General features: G+C 40.3%; 1 protein-coding gene across 1 annotated transcript; it reads right to left on the bottom strand.

Moving 5' to 3' along the window:
- Nucleotides 1-528: 528 nt before the first annotated feature.
- KLHDC1 (kelch domain containing 1) lies at nt 529-19072 on the bottom strand. The gene is made up of 13 exons (XM_025896805.2): nt 19058-19072; nt 18864-18934; nt 17564-17681; nt 16810-16928; nt 15070-15148; nt 14052-14135; nt 13172-13255; nt 8326-8384; nt 6152-6264; nt 5656-5728; nt 2456-2540; nt 1872-1924; nt 529-1498 (listed from the first exon to the last, which is right to left on the bottom strand). The coding sequence occupies exons 1-13, from the start codon at nt 19070-19072 to the stop codon at nt 1324-1326; spliced, it is 1128 nt and encodes a 375-aa protein (XP_025752590.2). The 3' UTR covers nt 529-1323.
- Between the last annotated feature and the right edge of the window lie 1622 nt (nt 19073-20694).

Genomic DNA, 20694 nt, shown 5'->3' with positions numbered 1-20694 from the left:
TGAAACCCCCAAATTAACCTTGATGGGCACCTGAACTCCCCCCAGTTAACAGTGGGGAGCACCTGAATCCCCCAAAATCAAATCTTAGGGAGCACCCAAACCTTCCAAAATTAATTCTCAGGGGCACCTGAACCCCCCCACATTAACAGTGGGGAGCACCTGAACCCCCCAAAAATCAAATCTTAGGAAGCACCCTAATTTTGGAACCTTCCAAAATTAACCTTGATAGGTACCTGAACCCCCCAAAATTAACCTTGGGAGCACATGAACACCCCAACTTAATTGAGGGGGGGGCCACCTGAACCCCCAAAATCAAAGCTAACAGGGCACCTGAAACCCCCAAACCAAACCTTGGGGGTGGGGATTACCTGAACACACCCCCCCAAAAGGAGAGAGGGAGGAGGGGAGTTTAGCACATAATATTACAAAACCCAGTCACAAAACTTCCCTCTTTGACACAAATTTGCTTCCAAATATCCTTTCCCCAAATAATGAAGTTTTACAGACTGTAAAAACATCACAAACTTGTCAAAATGGATCTCAATTCAACTCTCTATAAAATTTTAATGACTGTGCTCCTGTTAACTAAATATTCGAAACAGAAAAATAGCCCGTACTACATTTGCTCTTTTTAAACAATAAATAAGCAAACTTTTTGTGTTTGGTTTTTTTTTTTAAACAAGAATGAAATATAAACTTTACACATCCAAAATACAATATACAACTTATTTCCAAAAGGACTTAGTGATGACAGAAACAGCAAAACGAGGTGATGAGCAGAAGTTTTCCTACAGACAACAGGTCACGCTGCTCGTCACAGGTTTTTCTTTAAGTTCCACGGTTCCCTTATGGATTTTCCTACTTGGAGCATGAGGTGGGGCTCCATTGTTTGAGTGGATGATGAGAGGAGAGTCTGGTGGGATCCAACAATGAGATTTGGTGGTGCTCCCAAATTTGTTACCTTTTAAGACTGACGAGTGTGGATCTCCCCAGGCCGCTGCGTTGAACTAATTTAGGCTGATGTGATAAGGCTGCAGGAAGATTTTTAGACCTAAGCCATATTTTTATCCAACTGAAAACATTTTGTATCCCCTTCCAAAAGAACAAGGTGGATGGACTGTCTCCTTAAGACCACAACAGAAATGAACAATATGTACAAATGAAGTCGCATTCGTTTCCTAGGCAGAAAACAAGAGAGACTTCCCATAAAAAGGATTTCTTTCGTTCTCAAACTTCACTTAGAAACTCAGCTTAACACACAGTTGTTCTGGAACAGCAGTAACAAAACACTTGGAGGTGTCCCAGGGTTTCCCTGCCCTTTGTTCATGTGGTGTTGAGTTGACTTTGTCTTTCGGTCTCGGCTTTCCTCTCCTGCCGGTGGGTCACTGCAGCCCAGAAGGTGATTTTTTTCAGCACTTCCTGCAAAAGTTTGGATGGCAGGCAGGGAATCTGGTTCCTCAAGAGAGCTGCGTTCTTCCCAATGCAGTCAAGACACAGCCTGAAGAAGGAAAACAGAAAAAAAAAACCCTTTAAGTAAATGGTCTGTAATCTGAAGACCAAGTGACAACTTATTAAAGTTGGTGTTGTGCATTAATTACAGATGTTGTGGGTGCACGTGCAGGAGAATTACACACCACCAGGGATTAAACTGCTGTGGATCATCACACATGGCATGGCTCAAATATTTACTGAGGAGCTAATTTGGTATTTTACCTGCCTGTGCAGGAGCACGTGGCTAAAATCACCCTTGGAGCAACCGGGTCTGGTGGAAGGTGTCCCTGCCCACGGCAGGGGGTGGAACTGGATCATCCTTGAAGTCCCTCCCAACCCAAACCAGTCTGGGATTCAGAGATTCTGTAACCACAACTCACCTGAGGAGGGAATAAGGTTGAGTCTGAAATATCAACAAGTCACTGCAGTGACCCTGATGAAGAGGAAAAAAAAGGAACCATTAAAATGGCGAACGGTTTATCTCAGCAATAGTGCTGCCTTCTAGATTAATGTCACATTAATTACCACGTGCATGATTTAAAACTGATAATACCTAAATAACTATTTATGAAGCATGTGAACTACAAATCCCTTTTTATTCCATCAGTCAAGAAAGCTTCAGGTGGGGATTCCTCAGTGGTGGTTTTCAGTTACAAATTTGAGCCAACATCTTAATCTGTTTGTTGTTTGTTTTTTTTTAATTTTAATTTAAATCCCATCTATAAATACATTAATTGATTTGTTCAGAGAGGTTGTGGACTCCCCTGGATCCCTGGAAGTGTCTAAGACCAGGTTGGACAGGGCTTGGAGCAACCTGGGATAGTGGAAGGTGTCCCTGCCCATGGCAGGGGGTGGAATTGGGTGAGCTTTAAGGTCCCTCCCAACCCAAACCATTCCATGATTCCATCATTTTATATCAATTATAATTATCCTAGTGATAGGATTTATTATCCAGTTTACTGACTGTGTCCATGAAAAGCAGGTCATCTTTGCTCCCACCAAACACCATCACTTCTCCTTCTTTTCCAAGGCAGGCTGTGTGCCAGAGTCTAGAAATAAAACCATAAATGCAATTAGTGCCCAAGGAACATCAGTTGTGTGTTATCAGCAAGACAAAGACATTATTTCAGAACTGTCCAGAGGCAAAAAATAGTAGCTTAAAATATATTACTCGTTAGTTTAACAATTATAAAAGGAGAGAGCAATGTGACTATCCATCTCATGAGAATTATTTGCATACAGACTAATATATTTTGTCATTATTTGACTCTTCTGTACTCTGGTTATATAAACTTTGTCTTATTTATCACTACGCTGGAAAACTTTTAGACAAAAACATAACTCTGCAAACAAAGCTTTGGCCAAAGGCAGCTTTTCTTTTCCTTTTTGAATTTTCCACTATTTCTTTGCTTCAGAAGTACAATTCTAGTGGCTTTCAGTCCGTGGGGTTCTCAGTGCTGACTTGGATCCCTGAGCACTAGGAACACCAGTTATCCTGTTTCAGTCTTACACTTGCCCCAAAGATTCCTGGGGATCAGTTCCTGTGGGTCAGTCACACCACATCAGGTTTTGTGTTGTGCATATAAAAATACATGACATAAAAGAGACCCCACGAAACCACAACCTGATTTTATAATCAAAGGTTCTGCAGCCACACCTGGCTAGATTTATTTTTTATTAGTTGCAGATCAAACCCTCTAATTTCTCTGCTGGTCTATCACCAGTGAATGTCACAAGATGATCCCCACAGAAATCTGGCCCTTTAGAGCTACAGAACCAAAATAAAATGCCCCACTAAATTTTCATGCAAAAGTAAACGTTCCCACTTTCTTACTCCATTCACATCCTTAGGCTAAACTGTATCCCACTTTTTCCCTTCCTCCTACCTGTGGATAGATCTGTCTCTGCCTGATCTGCATTAGGAAAACTCTGGCCTGGACTTGGTCACGAAGAACAGTGGGAAGCCTTTCCTGCCTGGACTCTGGTGACATCCTATCTCGCAACCTGAGGCTTTTCCTACAGCCTGACAAGAGTTTCTGTCCTCCCACGGCTGCTCTAACTTATCACCTAAACATTCTGACAGAGCACGTTATTGAGATCACACACATCCTTCAGACACAGCTCTTCCAGCTACAGTAACAGCAGGAAAACACTGGGAATCCAGGAGTTAGACAGTTCTCTGTTTTAACCCAGCGTGCAAAACATTGGCTGAAGTGCAGCTGATGGACAGAAAAGAAGAACAGTATTTTCTACCAATACAGAATTCACTTGGGAAGACAATTTTTTTTTTAGAAAATACTAAAAATGAAGGTTGAAGGAAATTATTCTTTACAGAATTTTGGGAGGGAATCAAACTTGCAGAAGCACCTGGAAAAGACACTAATGAATGTGTGATATTCTGGGTATTATTATAAAATAACAGAAATATATATAAAAGAAGTACACATATAAGGATTATTGCCCCTGTATTTTAAGTCAGAGGAGCAACTGAACTGACCTAAACCTTTTCCAGCTGCAGAGATCCTGCAGCAATCCTGGATACAATCATGGTACAAGGAAGTACTTCACACTCAAAGTAGTTCAATACACAGACAGGCTTTTGGTGTGGCCCCTTTTATCCCTGTTTCCTGGAGCCATTCCAAATCCACCTGGATGTGTCCCTGTGTCACCTGCTCCAGGTGACCCTGCCTTGGCAGGGGGGTTGGACTGGAGGATCTCCAGAGGGCCCTTCCCAGCCCAGCTATTCTGTGATTCTGTGACTTCCTGAGAAAGGTTAATGAAGTTTTTGGGGGTTGTTTGGTTGTTTAAGGATGGGAGGTCCTTTCCTTCAATAAAGAATTAGGTCCTCAGGGACCTAAAAAAGAATTAGGGAAAGGTCCTCAGCCTCCAACCCAAATACCACAATGCTCAGGTGGTGGAGAACCACAGGACATGTTTGGAACTGAGGGAGCTCTGAGAGTCCTGTCAGGAGGGGATCCAAAGGCTCTGCTCTCCCAGGACAGGCTGGGCTGTGTTTGCACAACAGCTCCACTTGTATCCCATGATGGGATCTGCCCTGGAATTGCCTGGAAACCACTTGGGGCTCAGGAGTCACTGGTTCCTACCATCCAGCCCCTCTGCCAAGCCAGGCACAGATGTTATTCCAGCTTTACTGCACAGGAAAGGCTGAGCTGCAGCTCCTGGGGCTGCTGCCTGTACAAACAGCACATTCTGTCCCTTCCTGGTCCTTTTCCATGATCCCCAGTGAAAATAATGACACAGGGAAGGCTTGAAACCATCCACGTGTAAAGAACTGAACACAGGTCCTTGGCTGCTACTGCTGTGCTTTATTTAAGGCAGCCATCAGTCCCTTCATCTATCAGCTCACTAATAAAAGGAAAATATTCTGTGAATTAAGGTAGTTTATTTGAGCCTGAAGCACAAAAAAAGCAGAAAACTTGGTCTAGCTGTGGCTGTTATGTTTAAAAGACACCCTAGAATAGGATAAAACAGGAAGAAAGTTAAATGAGGTAAAGATATTTCCGTAGCAGAAGACAAGGAGGAATCATGCAAATGCCAGACCAGAATTGTATATATTTATATCGTAAAAGAATAATAGAAAATGGTGCTGAAAGTTCCTGGGTGGATGCAGAGAATTAATTCCATGAAAATCTGAATATTTACTACCTACAGCAAACCAATTCAATAGTAATTCTCTTATAAAAACACATATTGCTTCAAACACTGCATTAACAAACAAGATATTTTACTTTTGAACCCCGAAAGATGCATCCACTTTTTCATGGTTCTCTATTTCTAATAATGCATCAACATTAATCAACTTTTATTATTTTCCTTGGTTATCAATTCCTCAAAGGTTTTGAGGTATTTCCTTATGTAACAATAATTTGGCTGTAGAAAACCAGGCTGGTTGGACACCCAGCTCCTTCACCACAAAAACATCTTTCAAGGCAAATGAACATCAACCACAACAAATACACAAACTCAAAATGCTGTATCAGGCCTGCAGGAAAATAAGGCATTAAAGCAAACTATTCAATCATACTGCATTAATTTTCTAAAACATTCATATAATGTCGTTCAAAAATACTGTTCAGTAATTTAAAAATCAGTTAATTTTTTTAAATGATTTAATTTCAGCACACATGGTCTGTGTTTTTATACCTAGGTCTACTCTTAGGCAAGTGGGTGAGCTGTTTCCATCCATTTGTTGTAATGCTGTGGATCCAGCCATCACCTGCAAGGTAAGAACATGCATTAGTGCCTTTTTTTGGGCCAAAAATTACCTTTTTTTTTATTTATACAAGCAGCTCTGTGTTCTAAGACCACGTTATATTCATGTAACAGTAACATCATCACTACATTAACCTGCATCTTTTTTGCTCCCTGTAATTTAACTGAACACACACTGCATTGAAACCTGGAATTAAAATACACTTGATTTCTTTTCTTTTGGAGAAACTGAGAAAATCACCCCCTCCCAGTGGATTTATCTATGAAACTTAAAATTATTTTCAATGATTTCATGGGCTTTTCATGAAAACAAGTTGCCTTTTCTAAAAAAAAAAAAAAGGAACTCACAGAAGACTATCCCACTTCCTATTTCACATTTTTCACTCTGATTTGAACAGAACAGAATTATAACCTCTAAATTACTTACTTAAAGGAACATTATCAGAACTTAGTCCACCAAAAAGAAAAAGTCTGTAATCTCCTATCGGAGTCAACGTGTGCCAGGAGCGATCCTTTGGTTTCTCTCCACTGATATTAATTCTTGGTGAAACAAAGAAACAAAAAAAGACCAAATTTGCAAAGAATGCTGAAAATTAACTTGGCAGAAAATTTCTTAGTTTGTCCCAGAGTAAGCTTGGATGTTTTCCCAGTGAAAAAGCAAAGACAGCAAAGGGTAAATAATCAAATCAGCTGCACCTACATGTAGCTAAAGAGTTAACTGTGATTAAATTTAATGAATCCTCTCCAGTCCTAGGAAAAGGGTTTTAAATGATCTGAGGATTGTGGCTTTACCTTTGATCCAAAAGCCACCACCTCTTCAACTGCTGTGGTCACCCAAATTTTGAGATAAATGTTAGTAAGAAGGTGATTTGTTAAGTACAAAACAGATGCAGGTTTATTATTGCCAAAATCTGCTCGTGTTACAAAAACATAGATTCGAAATTGGGTTTTAGTTGGGTTTGCTTGAGGTGAGAATGTGAACAGCAAAGAACCTGAGCCTATGGGATATCCCAAAAAAACCAGTTTTGGTGTCTGTATTTCCTTTGTAGTCAGTGAAGAGAAACAGGTGCCTGGAAAGCACAACCTGGGGATTTATTTTCTGCTTCTCACCCCCAGGAAGTGCCTGTTTCCCTTCCCTGGGCACGGAGGAAGCCCTGGGTGAGGAGTGGAGGCACCTGTGGCACAGCCAGAGGAATCTCACTGCTGGATTCTCCATCTGGAAGCAAAGCCTGAAGAACTGGAGGGAATTAAACAGGGATTGCAAAAACTGTCCTGCTAAATTTGGCACCCAAGCCAAGCTGCAACGTTTGAGGGCCTGCTTTGCACAACTCTTGTGTAAGAGGCTGCTAAACTTGGCCAAGGGGCAGCCTGTGCTTTGAGGGTTACAAACAAAAAACATAAACCAGGTACTGAGGGGTGACAAAATTTCGATTTTCGTTGCAAAAAACGATTTTTTGGTTGCAAAAAACCCCATCACGGTACCAGAAATAACATAATGTTGAACATTCTGAGCAACAATCAGTGGAGCAAAGGGACTTCTGGGTAGTGGCAGCTAAAATAACAACTGCAATCCCCTGCTGGATGATATTCCTGATTTACTAGGTTTATATTATGCAATTCCTTAAGAAACCTGTGTAGAGTTGAATAAGAAAGGCACTTGGCTGGTTAGTGGGGCTTTAAATAAAATCATTATTGCATTTGGAGCTTTTCTGTTCTTATTTTACAGTGTTTCTGTGGGGAATCGTGGCACCTCTGGAGTAAAATTCTTTATATTGTGATCATCTCTTACAAATGCCTGTTTTTTAACACCATTGCTGATTTTAGTGTGTAACCAGAAATAACTTTTCAAACAATTTGTGCAGAGACTGACTGCAAACTGGAGTCAAAAATGTAAATACTGATTTGACATTGTCCTGAAAGATACACTGAATTTTTTTTCTCCTTTTGTGATCAGGAGAAGAAATAAATAATGAATAAATATGGACCCTTTATACCTCCTGTGAGGTGCCACCACAGCAGCAGACACTGTGAAAAGGGTCTTTTTTGCCCATAATATCTTAAATCTCTTTTTTTTTCAGTCTCTCAAAGGCTTTTTGCTGAGGTGCTGGAATGGCTGGATAGGAGGCTCCTAAATTTACAGTGATCCAACACTAAATCATGGGTAAACCTTAGATCACAATAAAGAAATAACTGAGTTTTGGAAAAATGTTCAGTTTTTAGGATTTCATGGTCTTTTATGACAGAGACCCTTTCCCAATCTGTGCTGTAATTAGCCAACTACAGATACTAAAAACAGCATTAGAGAAGACATCAGACCCGAAATTCCATATGGATAAATGCACCCATCTTGAAAATTAGGATGTTAAATCACTACATGCTGTGCTTGAAACAGCACCATCAATGCTTTGGTGCAGAACAGAAAAAGCTTAGTAACCACTATCAAATTAAATTAAATGGAAACCACAATATAGCAGCTGTTAAAATAGTCCCCAAACTCTCATTCTCCTCTTGGAAAAGCTACAGGATTAGCTCTGGATCTATTTAACAATGTGGTTCAAACTGCTACATTCAGTTTTAAGTGTTAGAGGGGGGGAAGCTCACCTTCCAGACCAAGTCCAAGTGTCTAAATTCAGGCAGTGCAAATCATTCATTCTGGTTTGCTGAAACAAAGAAATAAAATCCCACTTGTGTTACATTAAGCAAACAAGAAGCAAAGCATTTCAGTGAGGCCTTCCTGGGACAGAATATTACAAGTGACAATATTCTGAAGAAATCTGTACCCGTGTGCCTTAATATAAATCTGTTTTCTGTGGCAGATGAAAAGCATTTCTTCTCAAAAAAACCCAAAAAAAACCAAAAAAAAACCCTGAACATGCAACTCTCAGGAAACTGCCTGTCAGGAATATTTCCAGTCATGCAATGGCACTATGGGGCCAATTTTAGCTTTTCACAGTGAAGAACTGTGTGATATTTACTCAGTTCCTGCAAATGTATTTAACTTTCATCCACAGAATTCATGGGAGGTAAATGCACAAGGTATTTTACTCTCACAGAGTTGCCTCACGTTATTTTTCTTTATGTTCTGATCAGAACTCTGTATCCTCCTGCCTCACTCCTTGGAATATCCTGGTAGTGCTCAGTGCATCCCACAAAAAGTCCATCACGTCTGTGGTTTTCTCTCTTGCCCTTTCACAAAGTTACTACCAGCAATGACAAGGTTTTAGGACCCTTTAGCACTTGCCACAAACATAACAAAATGGGAAATCAGTGCACTTTCCTGTCTGCCTGTGATGTGAGATGGAGAAGTGACTGCCTGCCTTAGGGCTGGGGGAGAAGATAAAAAGAATTTCTCTGCTTTAGATTATTTTCAACGACTCACAACACACTCCACTGACACCTGCAGTTCCCCTGGGTGCTACAAAAAAGATCTGGGAAGTAGGGAAATATGTATCTTGCCTTACCTTCCAACTCCTTTTCTCCTAGGGTAGTCCATAGATCTATTAGAATAAGCCTTTCTCCAGCTGGCAGATCCTTTGAGGCAGAAACTAGGCTGGTCATGTAAGTCAGGAGTAGTTTTACCCCTGAGAGCTCAGCCAGGGAGTGAGTGTGAGAGACTTCCAAAGCTGTCCATCAGAGCTATGGGAAGTCTCTCAGGGGCTTTCAGGAAAACAGCAAGGTTTTCAGGGTAGCTATGGCCTCCTCTGACCAAGTACTTTGCTGTCCTGGAGGAGGGAATGTCAACCACAATCCTGGGATGCCTTCAGGGAGGGCACCAGGCTACAGAAAAGCAGAACGTGAGGGTTTGGGGCATTGCCTGAGAAACTTTATCCCTCAAAAGGGTTGAATGTTAACAACCAAGTGTGGTCCAGCTGACAGCCAGTGGAACAGATCTGTCTTCCATGACAAGTCTATCCAGTTTCCTGCTCCTTCTGGTGGCTATGAAGGAGATGAGGAACAAATTATCCAAGCAGAAAGCAAAATGCAGTTGGTGTCTTCTGTGCACAACTTGGGGCAGGGTGGGCAAAACCCCAACGTTCTGGCCTCTACAACTGAAAATATTTAAATCATCTTGGAACAACACAATTTGATATGAAGGGCATCTATCAGAGAAAGGGAAGAAAGTTGCTGTTATGTTGGAAATTTAGGTTTCAAGAAGATCCTGTTCAAGACCTCCTCGCTGACTTTCCTTTCCTAGGCATTAGGCAGAAGATGGAGAAGTTTCCAGTTTCCTGGTCCCTGGGAAATCAATGTATTATAATCTTTACATTCTCATGATTCAACAGCTCGACAGATCCACAATCACATCAACCTCCTCTGGAATTCAAACCACCATCAGCTGGACAGTTCTGTCCAAGATTCAGTCCTTTAACAAAGCCTTTCTACCCAACCCTTATTTGGGAGACTGGAAAGCACACAGGTTTATAGCATCACCACTTGCCATACACAGTTTTCTTGCAGTTTCTCACGTATTTCTAACTGGTATCTACAATATTTAATCATTCTGACAATCCTAAAATGATTCTTAACTGGCTTTAAAGCACCAAGCCTCCTAAGAGGGTTTGCATTTCCCTTGGAGCTACAAGGACTCCTGAGACATTCTGCTTATCTCTGGTGTGTTCATTTATTTGCAGCCCAGTAAACATTAACCAGGATCTGCTTTGTCTCAGGATTAACTTTCCAGCACGATGAAAGGCATTAAGGGTGACATTATTCTCAGCTCACTGCTCTTACAGTAAATTCTGCACCTCTCCATTCTGGAATTACAACCAAACAGCTACTCCAGCTCCAATCTTTGCCAAGAGAAGGACTGCAGCTCGATGGATCTTCAGGGACAGGAAATATAAACATGCTTACATTAAGGCATCAGATGTGTGAGGAGCTGCTGGAAAGACTTAGGTTTGTTACCTCGTTCTTTACATGAAAATTTTCCACTTAAATCAAACACAAGACTTGCATCAACTTTTGGACTAACTCTCCTTCCTTCCCACTTTCTCCCATTTCTGTTTTTCCAGGGGCTTACCTGAAGGAACAGAGTCCACATAACACTTCTGAGCCTGCTTTCAAATGATTCCTGGTACAATTGATTTTGATCATCATCATCATCATCTTCTTTTACCAGTTCTAGCTCCAACTTTGGAAAAAGGTGCCCTTTCCTCCCAGAAAGATGAATAGGAGAAGCCTCATGACACTTCCTGGCCCTTTCTGGTTCCTTGTAGAGCCTTTTCCCTGGGAAGATTTGTATTATGGTGAACTAGAAGGAGAAGGAGGAGCAGAGCAACCCCGTATTTGCTCCTTAATTTCTGGAGAAAAGCAAGACTTCATCCTTTGGGGAGGAGTTACTCCTGTTGTCAGGAAATGTAGTGGGGTTTTGATGTCTTAAGCTTTCTTGTTTCATGACTTACATTAATTCCTCAAGCCCCACTGGATGTTCCCAAACCTTTCTACGTTTCCTTCCATTTATTTCTAGGACAGAAAGTGAATCAATAACAATTACTGAGGTGAAAATTACACTGACTGCTCTCCTACAGAATTAAACACAGCTTTCCACAATTCCACTCTGACAGGGTTCCCAAGTGGTTTCACTGAAATTCAGCCTGTTTTTAAGGAAGCTGATGCTACATGAGGAAGAGAAAAACCTTTTCACATCAGAGCCTTCTGAATCCTGTGGTCAGACAGAGTTAAACAGAAGCCCGAGGGCAAATCCTCTGAGGGCAGATCTAATCATGCACCAGCACAGTGGAGAAATGACAGGTGAGCTCCAGCTAAATAACAATAATTCCCCTTGCAGAGGCTGCATGAAATCCCAGCTGGAGTTCCAGAGCAGTTCAGTCTCAGCAGGCCCAGTGCAGCAACCCTGAGCTGAGCACAGAGCCCTCAGTGCTGTCCTGGCTCTGGGGTGAAGAGCTCAGCCCTCGCTGAGGGAACGAGGCTCTGGAGGCCAAGGAAGTGACCAGGAATAAATGGGAGGGCAGAAGGTCCTGAGCTGCACATTTAGTTCTTCACACCTGGGTTTCTTTCCCTCCCAGGCCTGTGGGCTCCTTAAATGAGGAGCAGGATTTGGCTGTGGTTCAGTTCCCAGCAGACAGGGAAGAGCAATTCCATGGCAGAGGCACAGGGCTCTCCCTCAGCCCGGCATGGACAACCCTGACACACAAGGTTTGGTCATTTTTCAATCTCTTCCAGTATTTCTTTATTTCCTTAAGTTATTTGCAAACCAAGTTTGACCAAACCCACAGCTCTGGAAGCTGCTGTGTGCAGCTCTCTTAGGCAGAGGTGGGGCTTGATCCCAAAAATCCTGAGCCTGTGTCAAAGGCCACATAACGGCAAAGAACAAACAGGATCCATTTTGGTTACTTTCTTTCCTGATTGATCTGAAAAGGTGCTTGGAAAAAAATCTTTTCTGCAGCCTGTAGGAGGAAATTCAAACTGGAAACTGGCTGGACATGTGTGACATTTCTACATTTCTACAGGAGTAGAAACCATTGGTAACAGAACTGCAGACATGCCCTGGGAACAACACTGTGGCAGGAAAAACAGGGAATAGGGAACTAAGGGCAATTTTACACTGCTCTGTTTGCCAGTTCTTGGGATACAGGGGTTAGTTCATGGCAGCTTTCCAAGATGAAGTTGGCATATGCTCACTGCAGGGCATTCTCAAACAGCTAATTCCTTCTCTTCTACCAAAGCCACAGCACTGGGGGCTTTCAAAAGCTTCTTCACTGTTACTTTTCAGAGGAGTAGAGACAGAAAACATCCAGTCTCATCCTCCAGCTGAGCAGGAGTAAAGGCTCCAAATTAGCTGTAGTTAAGAGAGCTAAAACATTAAAAACCACAAGAGTACACAGTAGCTTAAACTGGGAGGCTTTTTACTTGCCTTACAGAATCTGTTTCTTACATTAAAGCTTCAGCAGAGAAGAACTGAAGAGAAAAATCTCCTCTGACCAGTACTAGGGAAATTAAATGTGTTGTGAGAGGTTTAATATCTCCTTGCTTACCATGTTGGCTTCATGTTTTTTTAGGTACAGATAACCAGGGAGATGATTCCTATAACTTCAAGTTGAAAAGAGTCAGCCACAATCCAGCCCTAATTTAAATATGCACTGACTGCATCCTCTTTGACTGTTACCTCTTCCAGACACCTGTATTTCTGTCACTTATGTGCAAAAAATGACAAAAGGTTAAATTATAAAGCCAACTCATCTCTTATTTACCAGACAGTCAGCTGTGTTTTCCCTTTTGGGGACTATGTGTGCTTCATCATTAATATTACCGGCAGAAAGACTCTTCTTTTTGCAGGGGGTGATGACAAGCAGCATCCTGAATTCAGAGCCCTTAACATCCAGGTTAGGCCAAGACATTTTGGATTTTTTTTCCTGCTATAAAGTGATTTTTGATAAAAAAAAACAGCAAAGAAAATAATATTACTGCCAAGAAAATGTTCAATTACCAGCACTCGCCCTCCAAAGATGTAACCTTTGTTTCCCAGCACAGCACACGTGTGAGCTGCTCGAGGCTGAGGTGGATCTCCACCCTGCAAGAGCCAAAACAAGGTCCTTCAGAACATCATCAAACCTCCTGGACAGCTTTATTTTTCCAAGGTGAAAGCCACCAGGAACTGGCACTAAAAGCCCTGGAAATCACACCTTAGAATTTGATGTTATAGCCACGTGCCCTGGGTAAATCAGAAATAAAGAGCAAAAGTGGCTTTTACTTTGCAATGGTGATTTCCTTTTTCTTGTTTTGCATTTAGTTTATAGGAATTTTAGCACACCTTATAAAGAGCATAAAATACTCTTTACAAAGACACTCTTTACAATATACAACTTACTACTGAGTTCTGATGTAAATTTATCTGGATTTTAGGAACCTTTATGGAATATTTTAATACAATGTCAACAGTTCTGGAATATCCCAGTGCCTTTCCAGTTATGGCTCACCAACAGCAATTTTACATTCCCAACAGTTGTATTAAAGCTTGGACACAAAGCTTTATCTCAGAACTATCCCCCAGATACACAATGCTCCTTCACCTTCTAATGTACCCAGATTTCTAACACCTCTCTGAAATTTAGGGGAATTTTTGCATCAGAACCAGACTGTGGAACAAACACCAGCCTAAAAACACCCCATGGGGAAAAAAAATTCATGTCAGTTGTGAATGTCCCACATTCCAGAGGCACTGAGTGTCCAGTTTAATGTGATAAGCCTGAGCAATATTAAGCATCTTCAAATTACTTTTCCCAACCTCAATTTCTAGAGCACAGTGACTACTGAAAACACACTGAAATCACAGCTGTGTCAAGAGATGAGACTGAAAAACAACTCACCCTGATTGCTGGTTGAGACCAAGTCTGTGTGGTTGTATCAAACACATGAACATCATTGTGCCATCCCCAGAATATCTGTCCTTCCTAAAAAAAAAAAAAATCAGAAAAAGTTTAAAAACCAAAAATAAGTACATTTTATTTTAAAACCTTTGGGCTTATTGAAGGACACAAACCCAGAACTGACCTGTCAAACCAGAAAATAAACTAAAATACAGAATTTTCTTTAAAAAAATACATTAATATTTTTAATGCAGCTGCTCAGGTCTAGTTGAAGGTCACCAGCACCCAGGGATGTTAAGGCTGATGACACCTGAAAATGGGTTTTATGGTCCAACATCACTCACTGCACAGGACAAATCTTACCTTCTGATTTTTATTGTAACACACTGAGAAATAACTAATTGTATAAAGTAATTTCTGTAATTCAGTCTTTAACATTTGATGTCAGGATCTACATTCTCTTCAGTGCACAGTTATTTCTTATTAATTCCTGTCACTAAATACTCTGATCAGTCTCCTTCTTTCTATTAACTGCAACAAATTATTATGGGAAAGTTTTGTAATATATTTGTACCTATTACAAAAAATGACATAATGCCTAATCCAGGCATCTTTCTGGATAACAAATTAAATAAATTAACTAAGATTATTTCTCAGTTAGACTCGGGAAGCTATAAATTCCCTAATGTCACTTCTAAGAAATAAAGTCTTAAGTTTTCTGGGGGTTTCAGCTTTAAAATATGTCTTCAGATTAAAATAGGGCTTTGTTCCAGTATTTTGTTTCATTGCACTCAAAGCCCAGCACTGAGGACTCGGAATATGTGAAGCACCCACTGCTCCCAACATGCAATATCTGGAATTTCAGACCTTGGAAGGTTCCAGTTTGCATTCCTGCTGATGCCATAAATAGAACAGAAAATCAGACACATTTTCATACCCACTGAGTACAGTACAAAGGAGCTTTTTCCCCAACAATCAGAAAGGGACAAATCACTTGGAATTGTGACAAATCCCTTACCCAAAATGCATCGTGGACATCGAAACAGTCACTCAGTTCATTGTGCTTCCTACAGCCATAGCCACCAAAGTATATTAGCCTAAAAGAACAACAAAATAAGTGCATTTAGCAAATAGCTTTCAAATGGGTAAGCTGTGATAATTAGTTTCAAATTTTGGGTTACCTACTGCAGTTATTATAATAATAATATAAGCAACTGAAAATATTTCCTGTTGCACCTGATTATGCAAAACTTAACCCTCAACAAGCCTGACAGAATTCCACACAAGGAAACAGGTTCAGGACAAGGTTCAAGAGGTTCAAGTCTCTGTTCCTCTCTCCAAAAGCTTATTTATCAGTGATATTTTCAGGCACGAGTCTCAAAATGACAAACAACACATAAGACAGGGAAATTCCTCGTTCTGCTCAAATTCCTGCCCTTCTCCAGGGAGATTCCCATGCTCCTGCTGTGTTTGTTGGCCTCCTGTGTACATCTTTTGGCAAGAACTGTTCCCAAGGTTCACCCCACTGACCTTGCCTGGGGGACAAAAAGCCTTTCTCTGGTTTAAAATGAGATTTTCCGACTGAGCACTACAGAACAAATCACATTGCAAGGATCATTACACACCTCCCAGCCCAACATTCCACCCATGAACTGGCCATCCATAAGTAAAGCTTCCTAAAGTTTGGCTGAACTTCAACCTTTTGAGGCCATTTGCTCTAGTTGTCAGTGATCTTAGGAGAAGGCAATTTAGGAAATGATGGGATGCTGAAGCTCATTCCAGACTGACATTCCTAGGGAAACAGAGTTACTGGCAGCATTGTGCAACACCCCACGACATCCCCACCTGCAGACTCACAGCTCAGGAAATTTTAATGGTTAGCTCTCCCCAAATATTTTCTTTAAGTGAAAAAGTTCCCCTCTGCCACCTAAAACAAGTGATTTTCTCCCTAGGCAGATTTCACGATGCTCTGGATAACTTCATTTAGTTTTCAATAATCTTGTATTAACAGCTGAGGAGTTGTTCAAATCCCTGTAATTTCCCCAGTTAGAATTGTAAAACCAAGAGACAGTACCCAGAGGCATCATGGACAACATCTTTAGATGGGGAGTCCACAAACAGAAAAATCACTTACATTTGAAAATGTTCCCTGTAAATCATATTCCTACTTGTTTATAACAACTTCAGTAACAAATTGCTGACAAGGTACTGCCTTGTGACCACTTATGCCACAATATCCAGGCATTTTCCATAACAAGTACAAAAGCTGGAGTATTTATTTTGAGCCAATTATTTTTTTCCTTAACACACACAAATATCTGGGCTGACTCAGTTCTTACAAAAATGAAGTTGATCCCTGAAATGCCTTTGCAATTGTCAGCTATTAAACCCCTTGAAAACACATGAAATATATTTTATTGCAGGTAATAATTACATGGATGGATATAACAAAGAAGTAATTTTATACTGATTTTTAACGTGTTAGAACCATAAATAACAGAGGCACAATGATTTTTTACCTGAACTCTCAAAGCATTCCACAAACTTCCCCTAAACTTCCCACCCCTCTCCTAGAGTGGGGTTTTACTTACCATTAATCCTCATGTGTGAGAAAACTCTGGTAGCAAGTTGTTACACAAAATCCCACAGTAAGTCAAGCTAAGAATGAGAGTTTCCTGAATCCCAAACCTGTGTGCTCTTCACTTTATAGCCCTTCCTCTCTGCAATTAACACACATTAAATATTCTTAACGTGTTACCTGTCCTTATAGACCCAGCAGGAAAGTTTGTCACGTGGGGTAGGAGGTTGACCTTTAAAATTTGTGATTTTTTTCCACCTGTAGGTTCCGGTTTTTGTTCTCAAATTAACATAATAGAGCTTAAAAGAAGAAAAAAAAAGTACAGTGTTTTCAGTATAAAGGATATCAACAGAAAGAACAACCCACCTCCCCCAAAATACATTAGTTTGGATTAAAAAAAAAAAAAAAGGAACTGGCAGTGGAGTTTACAATATGTAGCAACACTCAGGAAGAGGCAAATACATCACAAAAACACAGCTAAAATGTAAGAATTGGCAACAAGTTTTCCTGCCTGATGAGAGGCTCCATTTTACTTCTTTTCTAGTTAGGAGTGAACTCTGACTTCATTCTCATTAAATGATAAAACAACCAATTTCATCTACTCTGCTAATTCAGTCTTCAGTTACAAGGACAACTGGTAGCTCTGTTTTAACTTTAATTATTACCTGATTATATAAGGTAATCGCTATCAGAGAGCAAAAATAAGAGTGATATTCTCAGATTAGTCTCATTTATGGTTGTCAAAATATTTTTTTAAAAAAAGCAATTGGGAAAGCACAGGCAGTTCTCAGAAATGAGTACAGAAAGTTTTGCAAAAATGAAGTTTTCCCTCAAATTTCTCCTTGATTCAAATGCAAAGTACACCACAGAAGCAGCAAGGTCAGCATTATTACTCACTCAAATACAGTGTTACAGGAAAAAATGAATACAATACCCGATTACTGTATCCTTTATCATCAAATCCCCCAAAAATGTACAGCTTCCCATTGATGCTGGCCCCACAGCTCCCTGACATGGAAGTGGGCAGCTCCCCTTCCATCAGGTGCATTGTCCTGCAATTAAAAAAAAAAAAAACACATTAAGACCTTGCAAAGCCACTAAAATGTAACAATTCCCAAACCAGATTTATTAATAATATTTAGACTTCAAGCTAAAAAAACAGCTTGGGTCATGGGCAGCACTAGGAACTGCTGATGAAGTCAGGCTCCTGTGGTGCAAGAGAACTTCCAGGTGAATACTGTGTGTGTTCATTTTTAGGAAGGTGAAATTCATATCAAAAGAGCTTTAGCAGAGCTGCAACATTGATTAATCAAATTAGGGAAGTACTGTTAAGTCCAAAACCTCCTGAAATGAGCCCATGGCACTGCTGTTATTTTACAAACTGAAAACTGAGGCAGAAGCAGAAATACTTGTCCATTCCTGCTCCCTCATCCCTGCTGCTCCTGTGCCCTGCACTCTCAGCTGCACATGGACAACGGTGTGTGCTGGGAACTCAGGGGGATCCTGGTTACAAATATAACCCTGAAAAAAGAAAAGTTATATTTAACCCAGATGGTTTCCCTGATCCAAGTTCCCGTGTGAGCACAAACAGCTGTACTGGGACATCACAGGGAAAACAAGGCAGTGTCAGGGGGCTTTAGCACAGGGAACAGGGAGCCATGGATTTCAGGGAAAAAAGGGGAAGAACGAAGCAAAAAAGGGGGGGGAAGGGAAAAAAAAGGGAGGAAGGGGAAAAAAAGAGAGAAAGAGGAAAGGGAGCAAGAAGGGGGCAAAAGAAAAAAGGGGAGAAGAGAAAAAAGGGGAAGTTCTGAGTTATTTCTGAGTTGCATCGTATTGTGCAATGAAGTAATGACAAAAAATACATATAACTGTAAATAGATTAAGAACCCAAGTATCCAGTGTTCAACTGTTCATTCCAACACAGAAGTTTGTGTATGAAGAACTGAGCCAAAATAAACTCCCAAACAAATGCACCTGTTTCAACAGAGCCTTCAGCCAACCATTCCAAACATTCCCTTGAACACAATAATTAGACTTTAGGAATGAATGTGTTTCCTGGAGTTAATTTGCAAGTATATAGGTCTGTTCTTCAGTCTTTACATTAAACATCTGCTATTTAAACTCAGGGAACGTGGCCAATAACTCATGTCACCGAAGCCTTTTCACTGCAGCTAATTGTCATCTATGCAAAGATCAACTTCATATATTAATTAAATATAAATTATGGAACTTGCCATAACCCACTGTCCATTTCATAGATCCAGAGCTCATCATTGGGCAGATAAACTTCATTCTCCTCAATTGACTAAAATGGAAGAGAAAATGGGCAAATGTTAAATCAATAATGCCTTACACACCATACATTTTAAGATGAAATGCCAAATCATGTTACTTAGCAACATAGAGTAATCTTAAGGAAATAATCTACCAGAGTATAAGTCATTAATGCTCTGATCATCCCAATTTTAAAACTAATTTGTTTTAAAAATAACAAACTTAATTCCTCACGACCACTTATTAAAGGCACAGATTGACCAGCTTAGTGTTTTGCCAGAAAAGATGTGTGATAACATAAACCAGATTTGGAGGTCCTGGATTAAAACTCATTAACTTTTGTTTTAGGAGATACTTTTAATTAGGAGGCAATTCTTGGCATAACAGAAAAGTGCAGAATAAAAAATAGAATATAAAAAGTGGAACTGAAAGGCACCAAAAGTTACTTGCAGTGGCTGAAAGAAGGAACTTGAAAGGACAAAATCTCAAATATAAAGGAGAAAATTAATTTCTCTGTGTACAAAAACAACGACTCTTCAGCAGAGGTCATTAACAAAGAAAAAACAACTTGGGAAAGAACGATGAGGAAGAACAACAGGAGAAGGAAGCCCAAAAGCACTCAGTGCTCATGCTGAGTAACAACTACACCATTAATTATTGCCTTGACATCAGAAAGAAATTAAAGACTGGGAGGGAATAAGCAGCCAGAGCCAGTAAATAAACAAATAAATCAAAATTGGATCAAAACTAAAGGAATGTGAAGAAGTTACATACAAAACTGAAATTTATTTCTCAACCATTTGGTTACTGATATCGATCACTTGCCTTCAAATGACACTTTATTATGACTTTCTGAGTTTGAAAGGTGCCAACCAGGCAGGTACATCCTATTTTTGGCATGTTTACCCTGCCAGTTCCCTTTCCTTGGGAAGGTTCTGCTGTTCCACACTCCTGGCAGCTTCTGCAACATGCAGAAGTTGACTCAATTTAATCTGGGTATGTCAGAGGTCGAGCATTTGCTCCAGAACCAGCTCTGAGCAAATGCACTGATGCCAAAAATAAGTTTGCTGGGCAGCAGTGCACCAACAACACGTTAAAAATGATTTAGCTGTGTAAAGTGCTGCTTAAAGAGCAAGGATTTTCATAATATTCTCAACAAAATACATGTAATATTACTAAAAACATTTGCAAATTTTATCTGCTAAACTTAACAACATTGTCTGTTTCCAATGTGCCACAAACCCACAATTTTTTACAAGAAAACCTTTGAAAACATTGTGCTCACCAGTCCACCCTCAGTTTTAAAGACCAGAGCACAGAAAGCTAACAAGGATTACCAGTGATTTAAGTGATATATGGTTATTCAGAGTACTACAGAGTTTAAATCCAGGAGCTCCCAACTAGAATTCTTTGCTTGAGTATGGCAGGACAAGCTTTGCACGAAAAATACAGGTAGAATATTAAATATGTTACTAGAAATACAGTTTCCACCTGACCAAGACAATAACACAAAGTACAAGTATTTTCACGTTTTATGGCCAACGTGCACAGACACTGTAGGTAAAATGAGGGGGCTGTATTTAATGTATTTAATTCACAGCTCTCGTTAGGGTGAATTCATGGAGCTAAAAGATAAGGATTTGCTTATGTCAGAACCAGAACCGATCTTCCGACGAAAAATAAATAAAAGGTGTGGGGTTTTTTTTGCCGGACACCAGCTCGAGGTGACCAGCGGTGCTTTCCGAGGGAGGAAACCACGCTGTGTACATAACACAACTACGAATAAACAAA

Source organism: Manacus vitellinus, unplaced genomic scaffold (genome assembly GCF_001715985.3).
Source record: "Manacus vitellinus isolate BGI_N305 unplaced genomic scaffold, ASM171598v3 scaffold_116_pilon, whole genome shotgun sequence".
Lineage (NCBI taxonomy): Eukaryota > Metazoa > Chordata > Aves > Passeriformes > Pipridae > Manacus > Manacus vitellinus.
Note: the sequence above shows the minus strand (reverse complement) of the source record. Positions and strands in the feature narration are given on the sequence as shown.

Bases quoted from the DNA above. Each gene is read 5' to 3' on its own strand.
- KLHDC1 (XM_025896805.2), bottom strand. The intron at 5,729-6,151 runs GTAAGTAATTTA...CTTACCTTGCAG, and splicing joins TTCTGATAATGTTCCTTTAA to GTGATGGCTGGATCCACAGC. The intron at 2,541-5,655 runs GTATAAAAACAC...TTTTATTTCTAG, and splicing joins TTGCCTAAGAGTAGACCTAG to ACTCTGGCACACAGCCTGCC.